Source organism: Hippopotamus amphibius, chromosome 2 (assembly GCF_030028045.1).
Source record: "Hippopotamus amphibius kiboko isolate mHipAmp2 chromosome 2, mHipAmp2.hap2, whole genome shotgun sequence".
Classification (NCBI taxonomy): domain Eukaryota; kingdom Metazoa; phylum Chordata; class Mammalia; order Artiodactyla; family Hippopotamidae; genus Hippopotamus; species Hippopotamus amphibius.
In genome coordinates, this window is record NC_080187.1 from 46854174 (window position 1) to 46868283 (window position 14110).

The following is a 14110-nucleotide window of genomic DNA, read 5'->3' on the forward strand; positions in this document are numbered from 1 at the left end:
TTTAGCTATTGTGGATATTTCTGCTATGAACATTGGTCACTGGTACACAAATGTTTGTTTGAGTCTCTGCTTTCAATACTTTGAATTTATACCTAAAGGTGGAATTCACTGGATCTTATGGTAGTTCTATTTTTAATTTTGGGAGAACCACAATACTGTTTTCCATGGTGGCTGTATCATTTAACCTTCTTACCAGCAATGCACAAGAGTTATAATTTCCCCATATCCTCCCCAACACTTGTTATTTTCTGTTTTTTAAATAATAGCCCTCCTAATGGATGTAAAGTGGTATCTCGTGGTTTTAACTTGCATTTCCCTAATGATTAGTGATGTTGAGCATTTTTTCATGTGCTGATCGGCCATTTGTATATCTTTGAAGAAATTTCTGTTCAAATCCTTTGCCCATTAAAAAAAAATGTGTTGTTTGTAAGACTAGCATCTTAATATAGGGTTACTGGGACTCTTTATTTCAGTCTGTTTTACTCACCTCCATCACTAGACAGTAGCATATATGGCTTGCTACTAACAGCAGGGGGTTATAGAAGAAGGAAAAAAAAGACATATTCAAATGCAAAATATTTCAAAATGTGTTTTTAAAATATTAAACTCATTGAAAAAGCAAAAGAGCAATTCTGTTTGAGAAGAAATGCCATTTTAGTCACTTAACAGGTATATATTTAGCAATTTCTCTGTGTTAGGCATTATTCTAGACACTGGAAGGAGTGCTTGAGCATAAATAAAAAATGTTTAGGTGAAAACAGGATCAGCTATTGGGTAGCAGGAGACAGAAGCACACTTTTAAAATAGTGTATGTTTATCTTCTATGCAATTGAATAATGTGATATATATACACATTGGTGTAAATAATATACCCCAAGGCATTGTTCCCAGTCAAAACGTCAGTGAGTATTTATGACCTTTTTTATCTAGAGTGCATGAGTGAAGTACTGCTTGGTGTAGGAGAAATAAAAAGTAGATTGGTGCTTAAATTTGAAGTATGACGTTGTTCTAGTACAGAAAAATTTCAGGTATTTCTCATGGAAACTGGCCCTTTGAGTTTTCCAAGTACTTCTATGCTGGGGCATTCAGAATAAATGAACATATATTCAGGAAAGAGTTCATTTCTTCACCTCTAATGTTTGTGAATACTATCAGCACATCAGAGAGAAAATCACAGAGAGTTGGGTAAAACAACACAAAAAATGTCATGAAAAAGTCACATATGGACAGTTATTTTCGTGCATTTCTATTTTCCCATATCCATTTCAATATTTCCACCATGTTTTCTTCCTTGCTAGTGTTCTGCATCTGTAAGGTTATAGATTGGAATGCAACTAGAGCCTTACTTTGCTGATGATGGCAGTTTTTCACTTGGGAGAAACACACAGAAAAGATATTTTAAAAATATTTGTGTCTTTGCACTCTGGGCTCCTTATGGTATAATCAATATGGAAACACAAAAGTCTCAATAAAGCAAAGTTAAAAAAAATTGTCCATCTTTTCTGATTATCTATATGCAATAGATGAATGAGTCGCTCTTGATATTAAATACGATGAAGTCTAGAGATTCCAGATACATCATCCACATGAGACAAATCATGCCTAATGGTCATCTTAGATAACTGTTCTTCTTCTTCTTTGTAATGTTTCTTTTCCAGTCTCTTTTTAGGGCACTTTTAGTTTGGTTAAAGAAGACCAAGCTTGGTTTTTTTTTTTTTTTACTAATTCCTCAAGCTTGAGTTCATTCCTAGATTCTACATCTTCTTTATCAAAAGTTATTTAACTCCTTTCCAATTGTCTCCTTATTTTGACACATTAATTGTTTAGCTGTGAGGCTCACAGTAAAAACTAGGAGAATGAGAATGTGTTTCATTCAGTGCTTACTATGTTGATGGAATTTCACATTAAATAAGGGTAAAATTAATCATGTTGGTGTATGGTGTTAAATAATTATTCATATTCATTCTGTAGAAAATTCATTTCTAAAGGGACATGTTATTCAGTCACAGTGTAATTAAGAAAAGTTTATAATACACCTTACTGAGTAAGAAAAAGGCCACATCATTGCAACTGCAGCTACAAAATCAGCTGGTACCAAGCAAAGAGCCTTGCTGCAGGGCATTTCTACCTCAAATTTTCTTAAGACCTTGATAGGCTTTATAGTTCCTGTCTTCCAAGAATTTGCTCTTCACAAAATTTGCTTCAGTGGGAAGGATAGATGGTGTCTGACTTGAGAGAAAGGCAGATTTTGGGAATTGGTAAGCCTATTTTTGAGAGTATGATTGGTCCACTTTAGGAGTTAGTACTTTTTTTAAAGTCGGTGAACATTTGGCTTCAGTGAAGCTCAGAGAACTTTCTTTCCCTCGTATGGCACAGCTCTATTCTGCAAGGGCTAACTGTGTTTCTTTCAGTATCTACCACAAGAGCTTCAGAAAAACTTGATTTGATCCAGTTATGTTTATTTGCTTTATTATTTCTGAAGCCTTGTAAGGTATTCTAATCTTTTTCTTAGTGTGTATCTGAACGGTAGTCAGTAAGCATGAAAAGAAGATCAGCGATCTAAAGTAACTACCGGTTCTGTATGTACATCAGTTTCAAATCTATTGTGAATTAAATTTTCCAAATTGCTCGCCATTCTCTTAGGTTAAGGGGTAATACAAAAATCACCATTAGTCTCTTTCGAATTAATGTGAAATATTCAAATAATACTTTACCTCTCTTAACTTTTTCTAGGTTCCCATATACTTCCACACCTCTTGGTAAACATATTGACTCATTCAGTTGTTCATTGTTCTTTCAAAAAGATTTACTCAACATTTACTCTGTAATAGGCACTGCCCTGGAAATGAATCAATATATCACCTGACTTCATGGAGCTTAAATTTATATTACTCTAAAGATAACAGAAATAGTTTCTCAATGCTCTCTAAAAGCTGTAAGTCATCCACAGTTTTTTATACCACTCTAACCCAATTAATGCAAGTTAATGACTTCACCAGACAATAATGACTCTGATTTAGAAGAGATGGTCCCTGGACAGTGTTTTAATTATCAAGCCACAACTGTGCAGAAAATATTTTTTTTTAAATGAAGACAAATTGAGTTTGATTGTAATACAGACTGCTTTATTAGTAATTAAGAAGGGATATTAATTAGGATATATAGTTAATGCTGTAATTTTGTTATTTTTTAATTTAAATGTGTTCTTGGTTCCACGTATCATATGGAAACACAAAGTTTATTTTTTTTCCTATTTTTCCCAGTTGAAGGAGCTAATATTATACAAACTACTCTGCTGAAAAGAAAAATTAGAGGACTTTTTCTATCAACATATATTTCTAGACTATTTATAACATATGGTGCGCAGAGTAATGACCCTTATAAATGTCCACATAGTAATCCATGGAAACTGAGTATGTTACTTTACATGGCAGAAGAGACTTTGCAGGTGTGATTAAGGTTAAGAACCTCTAGATGGGATATTATCTTGGATTATCTGGGTGGGCTCAGTCTAATCATATGAGTCCTTAAAAGTGGAGAACCTGACAGTCTTCGCGGAGAGTCGCCGCGGTTTCCTGCTTCAACAGTGCTTGGACGGAACCCGGCGCTCGTCCTCCCCCCTCCTTTCTCCGGCCGGCTGCTCAGAGCCAGTCCTTGCCACCACCTCACCTCACAGCGCCCTCCGACCACCCAAGGTCCCCGCCGCCGCTCCAGCGCCGCGCAGCCGCCCGCAGCCGCCTTTTCTCAGCCGCCCGCCATGACGACCGCGTCCCCCTCGCAGGTGCGCCAGAACTACCACCAGGACTCGGAGGCCGCCATCAACCGCCAGATCAACCTGGAGCTCTATGCCTTCTACGTCTACCTGTCCATGTCATACTATTTTGACCGCGATGATGTGGCTTTGAAGAACTTTGCCAAATACTTTCGTCACCAATCTCGTGAAGAAAGGGAACATGCTGAGAAACTGATGAAGCTGCGGAACCAGCGGGGTGGCCGAATCTTCCTTCAGGATATCAAGAAACCAGACCGTGACGACTGGGAGAATGGGCTGAACGCAATGGAATGTGCGCTACACTTGGAAAAAAATGTGAATCAGGCACTACTGGAACTGCACAAACTGGCCACTGACAAAAATGACCCCCATTTGTGTGACTTCATCGAGACTCATTACCTGAATGAGCAGGTGAAATCCATCAAAGAATTGGGTGACCACGTAACCAACTTGCGCAAGATGGGGGACCCCGGATCTGGCATGGCAGAGTATCTCTTTGACAAGCACACCCTGGGAAGCAGTGATAGCGAGAGCTAAGCCTTAGGCTGGCTTCCCGTAGCCACAGGGGTGACTTCCCTGGTCACCAAGGCACTGCATGCATGTTTGGGTTACCTTTACCTTTTCTATAAGTTGTACCAAAACATCTACAAGTTCTTTCCTTAGTACCATTCCTTCAAATAAAGTAATTTGGTACCCCCCCCAAAAAAAAAAAAAAAGTGGAGAACCTTTCCCAACTGTGGTCAGAGAGAATGTGAGCCTAGAAGAAGGGACAGAGAGATGCTACACTGCTGACATCAAAGATGGATGACGGGGCCACAAGCCAAGGAATGCAGGCAGCTCTAGAAACTGCAAAAGGCAAAGAAACAGAGTCTGTCCTAGAGCCTCCAGAAGTGAATTGAGCCCTGCCAACATCTTGATTTTAGCCCAGTGAGAACCATGTCAGGCTTCTAACTTAGAGAACTGTATGATAGAGTATTTATATTAACTTACTAAGTTTGTTTTAATTTGGCATATCAGCAATAGAAAACTAATACACATCACATTGCAAGTTTCTTATTCAGCTGTACTACTTTGTGTTGAAACATACACAGTGGGAATGTTATAATTTATTATTTTTTTTAGTACAGATAGCAAATGTCATGCATGTCATTTTTTCCCCAGCAGAATACACACACATGCACACACACAGACACACGTCATCTTAATTTTTTTTATTAGTTGGAAGTAATAGATGTTTGTTTACCAATGTGAAAATTAATAAAAGGAAACCTCAAGTAAAATTGGAGTTGGGAAGGCCTGTAGAGAGAGCATTCATGTCCTACCACTTCCCAAACAGGAAAATATCAATTACAGACCCCAACTGGAGCAGATACACCTTAACACTTTTAAACAAGAAGTGCAACTTCTTTACTGTTCCAGCTGGAAGAAGGAAGATTTTTTTCCCTACCCAGCAACAAGACCAGCCAGTGGAAATGCTGCAACTCAGCCAATGGGAAGCTGTTGTCACCTGAACTCTTACTTTCCTACAGTGAACTTTTATTTTTCTCTTGCTGATGACTTCTTTCTCCCATCCTCCTCTCTATAAAAGCTTTCTGTTTTGTACAATCCCCTGGAGTATCTCTCTCCTTGCTAGATGAGGTGCTGCCTGATTCATGAATCATTTAATAAAGCCAATTAGATCTTCAAATTGACTGAGTTCAATTTTGTTTTTTAACACAAAATATGGCAATTTTATTCATGTATTTCACAAAATAGTAATACAGTTGTTAGAATCTCAGAATTAGATTTTCAATGTAGTAGTCAATAAGAACAACTTTGGTTAAATTATTGCTTTGCAAATGCTATATATGAAGTTTTTATTGAAATATCTAGTGAGAATCATTAAACATAACAAAACAAGTCTTCCAGTTAGTACTCTTACGTGGACAGATAATCGTGGGTTAGAGAGAAAACTCTTACTAATAGACTAGGAAGAATTCTTGCAATCTGGAGAAAACAAAGTATATATTTGGCTAAATATATGTAGTAAAATGTGATTTCTGGGTGTGTTGCCTAATGGGCCTAAGGACATTTAAAATAGACTTAAAGGATTATGGTGGAGGGAGTGGTGCAGAGCAGGGAGTGGTGCAGGATCCAAAGTTAAAACCATAGTCTGCAACATTCAGGGCAAAGGAAGACAGATGCAACCCAAAGACCTTCAACCCAACCGTCACTCCAGTGGAGGCCATTTGTACTGGACTGTGTAGGATTATCCATCCGTTTGGCCTCTAATGTTATTACTGGGATACAGGTAGTTAAGTCTTGAATCACCTTGATTGGTTGACACAGATCCTACTCTACTCAGAGTATTAGGCACAAGTCTACCAAGGAGTTTTTGATTTAATATGGGATTTCCCATTCTCTATGAGCTCTGATGGTATGACGGTTAATTTTCTATGTCAACTTGACTGGGCTACCAGGTGTCCAGATATTTGGTAAACATTATTCTAGGAATGTCTGAGAGGGTGTTGCTTTTGAATTAACATTTGAATCAGTAAATTGAGTAAAGCAGATTGTAGGCTTTATCCAATGCCTTAGAAACCTGAATAAAACAAAAAGACTGAACCTCCCACAAATAAGAGAGAACTCCTCCTGCCTGACTGTTTTAAGCTTGGTGGTTGGTCTTTTCTGGTCTTCAGACTCCAACTGAAACATAGTTTCTTCTTGGGTCTTGAGTCAGCTGGCTTTCAGAGTGTTATACACCATTGGCTCTCCTGGGTCTCCCGCTTTCTCACTGCAGATCTTAGGAATTGTTAGCCTCCATAATCAATCATGTGAGCCAGGTCCTTATAATAAATTTCATTCTCGCTCTTTTCTCCCTATATGTGTGTATGAGTGTGAGTGTGTGTATACACATTCAACACACACACACACCCGTTATTGGTTCTGCTTCTCTGGAGAACCCTGATTAGTACAGATGGGTGCAAAATCTTGATAACCATTCCTTGTTCTCAATTGCTAATACTTATTTGGTCTCTTGGTCATGAAAGCTCTACTCCTCATGGGCTTACTCAATATCTAGAGCTAGGCAAGGCTTATGCCAGTGAGAATTGTGATACATTTCCAATGGATAAATGAATTCTTCAATAAAAAATATTTCAGATCCATTCACAGTGATGACAGTGAACAGTTCATTTCAATGTAGCACTTTCAGAAAGAGGAATAACTTGGTGTAGTCAGGCAGGAAAATTTTGATCATGGCACTCTTTTCCTGTCTTAATGTCATGTCCAAAAGGACATTTAAAAAGAAAAAGTTTTAATAATGGTAATATATATATATATATATATATATCAGTTTCACAATTGACAAATAATTTCAAGGCAAAATAACTATATTAATAAACTAACATTTTGAAATGTCAAGTATGGTTTAATTAATAGCCCTGATTTCATATATCTTATATCCCCAATATTTTTATAACAATTTGCAGTAGGTAAAACAGATATTATTAGTAATTACAGAAATGAGGAGATTGAGGTCAGCAATATTTAAAGGTTGGCCAAGTGTATGCAGCTACTAAGGGGCATGGCTGGGTTTGGAAACGAGAACTTTCTGATTTCCAAGTGCTCATTTATTATTACTATGATGCTCTTTGTGATTAAATGGTAGAAGTTTCACAAGCAGCACCCTACAGTCCAGCTAAGGAGAGTGGAGTTCAACTGTAATCCATTTCCATAACAAATGAGCCTTTTCTATTAGTGTCTCTATTTTACACACATAATTCTACCTCAGAGTCCTAAGCTAATGGATTGGCCCCTGAGATAGCTTTCATTACATACCTACCAAGCATAAGAGCTAACTAACCCTCTCAGAAGATGAGCTCTATTGCTCTTACACATCCATGGAAGAAAAAAAAAATGCCTTTTCTGTTATCTCACCAGTTTTGAAGACACAGATCAGAGTCATACATCATGTGAAGCCTGCCTCTAAAGCAGCGCAACAGCAGGGTTCATGGACATTAATACTTCGTTTGTTTCCAAATACGGAACAGCTAATAGTGTGATGGGAGGGTGTTACACATGTACACAAGCCTGGGGCAGCAAACCAACGCTGCACAGCTAGTCTGATCTAATTTTAGAGCACTGGAGTCTTATCCATGGCCTTCTAGAAATATTCCCCATTTCAGGATGCAGTGTGAGTGGAAACAACAACAACATGTGATAGTTTTTAAACTTCTAAAAAAAATTGGAAAGCATAGCCATGAATATATGAACTGAGATGGATTCACTTTGGAACAGCATTCTGGACAAGTTAGATTTTTCCTCTTTCTTCTTTCCCTGTTTTAAATTGCTTTGTCCTTAGGGAATAAATAATTCTGTAGCAGAAATTTCACTGATCCATTACACATTTCTTTAGATTTTCTAACTGGTTTTTCCTAAACCAGGGAGCTACGTTATACACTTAGGTTGTCGTATATATTTTGAAATTGCAAACAACACTGTTAATATTTCACATAGCTAGTTTAGTAATACATGAATTTATGCTGACATTAAAAGCCATCCTGAATTGCTGCTAGGGATATTTTAAGAATCTCTCTATTACTAATGTGACAAATGATGACTTTAATGGCATCATAAACCAGAAATATGAAAGCATTATTAAAAAACTGCTTCATAAAAGAGTTATCAAGTAACTATCAGTTAAGCTGTTTAGACGTGATGAAAGTTCAGTCTAAACACACTGGACCACTTCAGATAGCACTGAACTAGCAATATTATAAAATGTAGAGGTAATGAATATTATTGCTACAGAAATTGTCTTTGCTAATCTTATTCTGAATAAATTGTGTTGGTTAGGGAAATCCTTATACCTTATGAGACCAATTCACATTTAAAAGCCATTTTATTATTATGAAGCATTTGTTCAATCCATTGCCCAGACACATAGTTCACATGCAGAAACTACATCACTTACTTTGGCTTAAATATTGAAATAGTGCACTTATATTCTCCTATATTGTAAAAAATATGGGGCTTTGCGCTAAGGGGTATCATTCCATTAATTATTCGAACTCTATATGGTGGTTAAACATTTATGTCCCATACACATTTTATCTTCTTTTTTTTTTCCTTTTAATTGTTGGGTCCATAAGACACTTGGTATGATAGGAGCTGATTTTTTTGAGTTCTGCTAGAATATATTTTATTGCAATAGCCTTCATCTTTGCAGAAATAGAGCATCAAATCTGTGTGAATGTACAAGTAAAAATGAAATGTCTTTAGAAACCCCATGCTATTTATGCATGGGTTTACTTAAGAGAAGGATTGTCATTGTTTTCTCAAAAGCCACTTGCTTGCAAGTGTATGTCATGAAAATAGACTGAGACGTTCATGTGATCACACGGATGATCAGATATTCTGGATCTTCAAATTATTAAATTGTGTTATTACATTATTGACTTTTGCAAAAATACCACTTTGAACATAGTATTCTAAATAGGTGTATTCTATAACATTTTCACATCTACATTCTTGAGGAGAGAAAACCCATGGGAAAATAGAATATCGTAAGGAATGAATCGTGTGTAACATAGAATGGGCCTACAAAGATTGTGATAGAGACAGCCAGTGTTTACGTGGCCCTAGTGGGATGTGACCAGAAGCAGGCATTGAAGTTACAGCAATGGTAGGGTCCTCTCTAGCAGCAGTTGTCAAATTTGATCATGCATCAGAATCACCTGGTGGGCTTACTAAAACACACATTTCTGGGCCTGCCCTCGGAGTTTCTAATTCGGTAGGTCTGGGGTAGAACTTAAGAGTTTGCATTTCCAGGTTCCCAGGTGATGGTTATGCTGCTATCTGGGGATCACACTTTGATAATCACCTCTTTATAGGTTCTATATCAATATATTACCAGAATTATGTCAATTTTGTTTTCTGCTAATGGTTTCAATAGAGTATAGGAAAACTGAGAATTATTAAGACTCAGTTACTAAACTTGAAATTCAGAGGCCAATTTGATGTCTGTACACAACTGTAAGCCACGTGACTAATCACTGGTGAGCAGCCTTTCATTTGTTCTTAGCCCACCCATAAAGCAGCACTTAGTACCTCACTGTATCCTCAGAAAAGCAACTCAACTCTGCCATAATTAAACAACATAGATTTTTATAAGAGAACATTTGTTATACTTTCTGATTATAAAGTTAATGCATGTTCACTGCAGAGAATTTGAGCAGAAAAGAATAAATATGAAAGTAAATGCAGCCATATTAGCAATATTCAGAGATAATCACTGATAATTTGTTGCGGCAATGGAGGTAGATTCTATTTAGCATTTAATGGAGAAGTAGAAAAGAATTTAACTTGATTAATACCTTCAAACAAAAATTCCTATTTGGCAATAGCCATTGATCCCAACCATTGCTTCCCATTTTGTCTGCCAGCTGCTGATTTTCTCCCATTTCAACCCTTCTCTCAAAAGGTCTCTAAACTGTTCCCCACCCAACCAGACTCAAGAAGCTTTCCTCTGCCTCTCTGTATTTCCCTTTCTTTTTCTTATGCAAAGAAATTCTCCTCTGTCCCTGACCTTCAAGTCCTGAACTCTCATACCCATGACATCTTCCTGAAAAGGACTCTGCAGTTTCAAGGACTTACTCTCTTAGAAATAGTGGGGGTTATAAATAAATCCTTTAGTTTCTGCTGCAGAGAACATTTTTTTTTAGTCATGTAATTATCCATCTGTGTGTATAGTGGAAATCTAGAATCTTGAAAAGTTCAAGTGTTGTATTGCTTCTTTTTATTTCTGTGTAATATGTTACCACAAAATTAACAGACTGAACTGCACGGTTTGATTATCTCACAGATTCTTTAGGTTAGATCTGGACACAGTATGGCTGGATTCTCTGTTCAGGGTCTCTACAGGTGGTATTGTATCCTCTAAAGAAATATGTTGAAATCCTATTACCCGCTACCTGTGTATGTATTTCTTATTTGGAAATAGGGTCTTTGCAATGTAATCAAGTTGAGGTGAGGTCATTAGGGTGGGTCCTAAACCAAGATGAATGATGTCCTTACAAGAAAGGGAAAATGCTGCATTAAGACAGAAACACACAGAAAGAATGCCATGTAATCACAGAAGCAGAGCTTGGACTGATGCAGCTGCAAGGAAGGAATGCCGAGGGTCAATAGCTACCACCATAGGCTAAGAAGAAACAAGGCAGGATTTTATCCAGACTCTTAGAAGGAGCATAGCCCTCCTGACACGTTGATTTCAGACTCTTAGCCTCTAGAACTGTAGGGGAATACATTCTGTTGGTTTTAGCTACCCACTTGGGGGTACTTTATTATAGCAACCCTAAGAAACTAATTCAGCAGGCTAAAATCAAGGTGTTGGTGGACCTGTGGTTCTCATCTAGAGCTCAGAGTTCTCTTCCAAGTTCCTCTTCCAAGACCTGGCAGAATTCAGTTCCTTGCAGCCATAAGGACTGAGGTCTCTGTTATCTTGCTGGCCATCAGCAGGGGACTGTTCTCAGCTCCTAGATTGCTCTAGCTATTCCTTGTCACTTGGTCACCATGGGCAGTTGAAAACATGTATATTGGCTTTCTTTCAGGCCTGCCTGAGTGCAAATATTTGGTTTACTCTTCTGCTCACAGCCAGAGAAAACTCTGCTTTTAAAGGGCTCCTGTGTTTAGGCTATGCTGGCCTACCTGAATAAGATAATCTCTTTATTATAAGATCAACTGATTTTGGACCTTAATTATAGCTACAAAATGCCTTCAGAGAGGTACCTAGATTAGCACTTGAATGAATCCTGGGAGAAAGTATGTTTACCTCTGAGACTGAGAGTCTTGGGGTAAAAGGCCAGCTTAAAAGTCTTTCTACCACAGGTGTGTTCTGATTTATCAGGGTTTCTCATGTATACTGAAAGAGGTCACTTACTCAAATAGCCATTTTATTTTAGTTCTCCATATCCACAGTGGAAATTGTCACTGGTGTGAATAAAAGTAACCCATTTAATACAAAAAATCACCCTAGCTGTGTTCCAATGAGCATGAAATAAATGGCCTTTATTTTTCTATTGGGATTTACTATCCGATATTAAATAGTAATCAAATTATAATTTAGTTTCCCCATGTGAATAAAGCAAATAGTTCTGAGGCAGGGGGTGAGTTGAGCCCTGACTCAAATTTTCTATTATAACTGGCTTATATTACATAAGTATTTGTTATGTGCTGGGATATTATAATATGTATAAAGTTTTATCGTAATTATGACTATAGCAAGGTAGTGTATGCTCTCTTAATTAATTTCCAGGTAACTAATCTACTGGATTGATTAATGCTTCCTTATCCTTCTGTGATATTTGGATTATGGCCTATGACTCACTGAGTTCTTGCACCTTGTAGGCACTTCCTAGGACATTTATATACGGCTAAAGTTTAATTGTATGTTTACTAAGAGCCAGTGGTCTATCCTCAAAACTTTTTCAGTGATTGTACTTATTGTGTTCATATTATTTAATTTACTGTTTCATAAATGGATCACATAGAAGTGTAGAGAGAAAGAGAGTTGCTTCTTTGAAAACAGGTGACTATTTTGGAAAGACTTGATAAAGGTAAGTTGCTAAAAATGCAGTTAAATTAACTGTGTATGAAACAACTGTAAAATAGTTGAGAAAAAAATCTTACAAATCTAGAAGAATTGTTTACTCACATTGCTTTACAAGCAGAGACAGTGTTCAAAATATTTAACTAGCAGGGCATTAGTAATAATCATTTAGAATAGCTGTTCTACTTATTATAAAGTCTCTTCACAGCTTTTGAATACTCATTCCACTTCAAAAAAAGCTGATCGTGGATCCTGAAAATCATGGGAGATATATTGTGGGTGGGCCCTTATTATAAAAGAAAAAGAAAAAAAGCCTTGGCAGTACATCAGAAGAGTGGCAATCACATATACGTGTTTTATATTTTAAGTTGAAATGTTTAAGATATTTGGATATATATGAATTACTTTTTTGAGTCCTTAGTTTAAATAACTTTTTAATTAAAATACTTGGACTAGCCCTAATTTTCCTAGTAAAAGTGTTCTTTTCTGTGTTGTTCTAGTTTATCCCATTTTTACCATAAGAATGAGATATTTTATAAAGAAATATGTATTTCAAGAGAAAAATAATGTGATAAAAAAAATGGTCAGTATTTTCAGTCCAGTTTCTCTAATAGGCCCTCAGATTTCCTATGAAGTGGTACAGAAATAAAAGGGAGGTGTTGGACCTCTGTCTCACTTGAATTTAAGGCTTAGTTAGCTGAGCTTTGGTAATGACTGTGGAGGAATAGTATTGATGTTGATTTCCCTCTCTGCCGTATCCTTTGTCTCTCTCATTGTTGCCTAATTCATTTGAAGTTGTTTACTTCGTGCACTGACAGACGCCAAGACTGATGGCAACAGTTTAAAATTCTCTCTTATCTATTTGAAATTTCTTGTTAGCATTCCTACCTGGTTTCTATCGGTGTATGAAAACAAAAAAGAATCAGATACAAACAGAGCATTAAACAGTGCCTTCTGCCTCCCAGGTTCGTATAATACTCTCCCATACACCCGTGTTAATAATTCACACTCTGCAGAACCCCAGCACGTCTCTATTAGACTTGATGTCCTCTATTAATGTGACAGCACACATCCAGTGCAGAGCCACGGTGTCAGGAATAGTAGGAAGGGCAGGGGCATGTGCTAAAAATGTCCCTCTAGACAAGTTTGCCCATTCAAAAACAGGTCTCAGTAAAGCTAAATTCTATTAAATAGTGTTTGTCTTAAATGGGCCTAACTATAGAATTCCAACAAAACTGGAGAATTGCAGAGCCCACCATTCTTTTCTTTCATAAACAATTCTCCCTTTCCAGAAGGGAATGGAAGCAAATCTTTTTTTCTACTTCTCATCACTCCTTCTCAGCTGGCCATTAACAAAGGAGCTGACACTACATATTATAAAAGGAATAGTATACCAATGGGATTAATCGGCTTGGGGCCTGCAGGTCAGGCAAGAGGCAATCTGATGTTTTATTTAAGTGTTTTTATAAAAGGAGTGTAAGACGGACCCGGAGAGTGTAATGTATTATAGAGTTTGAAGTGGTAAAGTAAGGAAAAAGAAGGCCATATCCAAGAGAAAGCCCAGAGCTTTTTTTTTTTTTTTTTTTGAATCTCTCATTTTCTGTTTCTGATTTTTGATATATTTTATAATAAATCACCATCAAAGCTAGTCTTGAGAACTGTATATGTGGTGAAATAGGTAAGCCTCAATAAATATGTTTGAACTATATTTGTAGATGTAAAAACTGTTACACAAACCAAAATTTCAT

At 37.0% G+C, this 14110-nt stretch overlaps 1 protein-coding gene across 1 annotated transcript; it reads left to right on the forward strand.

Annotated features, from left to right (window-relative positions):
• The first annotated feature begins 3742 nt into the window (after positions 1-3742).
• LOC130845274 (ferritin heavy chain-like) lies at positions 3743-4463 on the forward strand. The gene has a single exon (XM_057722255.1). It carries the CDS (start codon positions 3758-3760, stop codon positions 4307-4309), a length of 552 nt encoding a protein of 183 aa, XP_057578238.1. The 5' UTR covers positions 3743-3757; the 3' UTR covers positions 4310-4463.
• The last annotated feature ends 9647 nt before the right edge of the window (positions 4464-14110 follow it).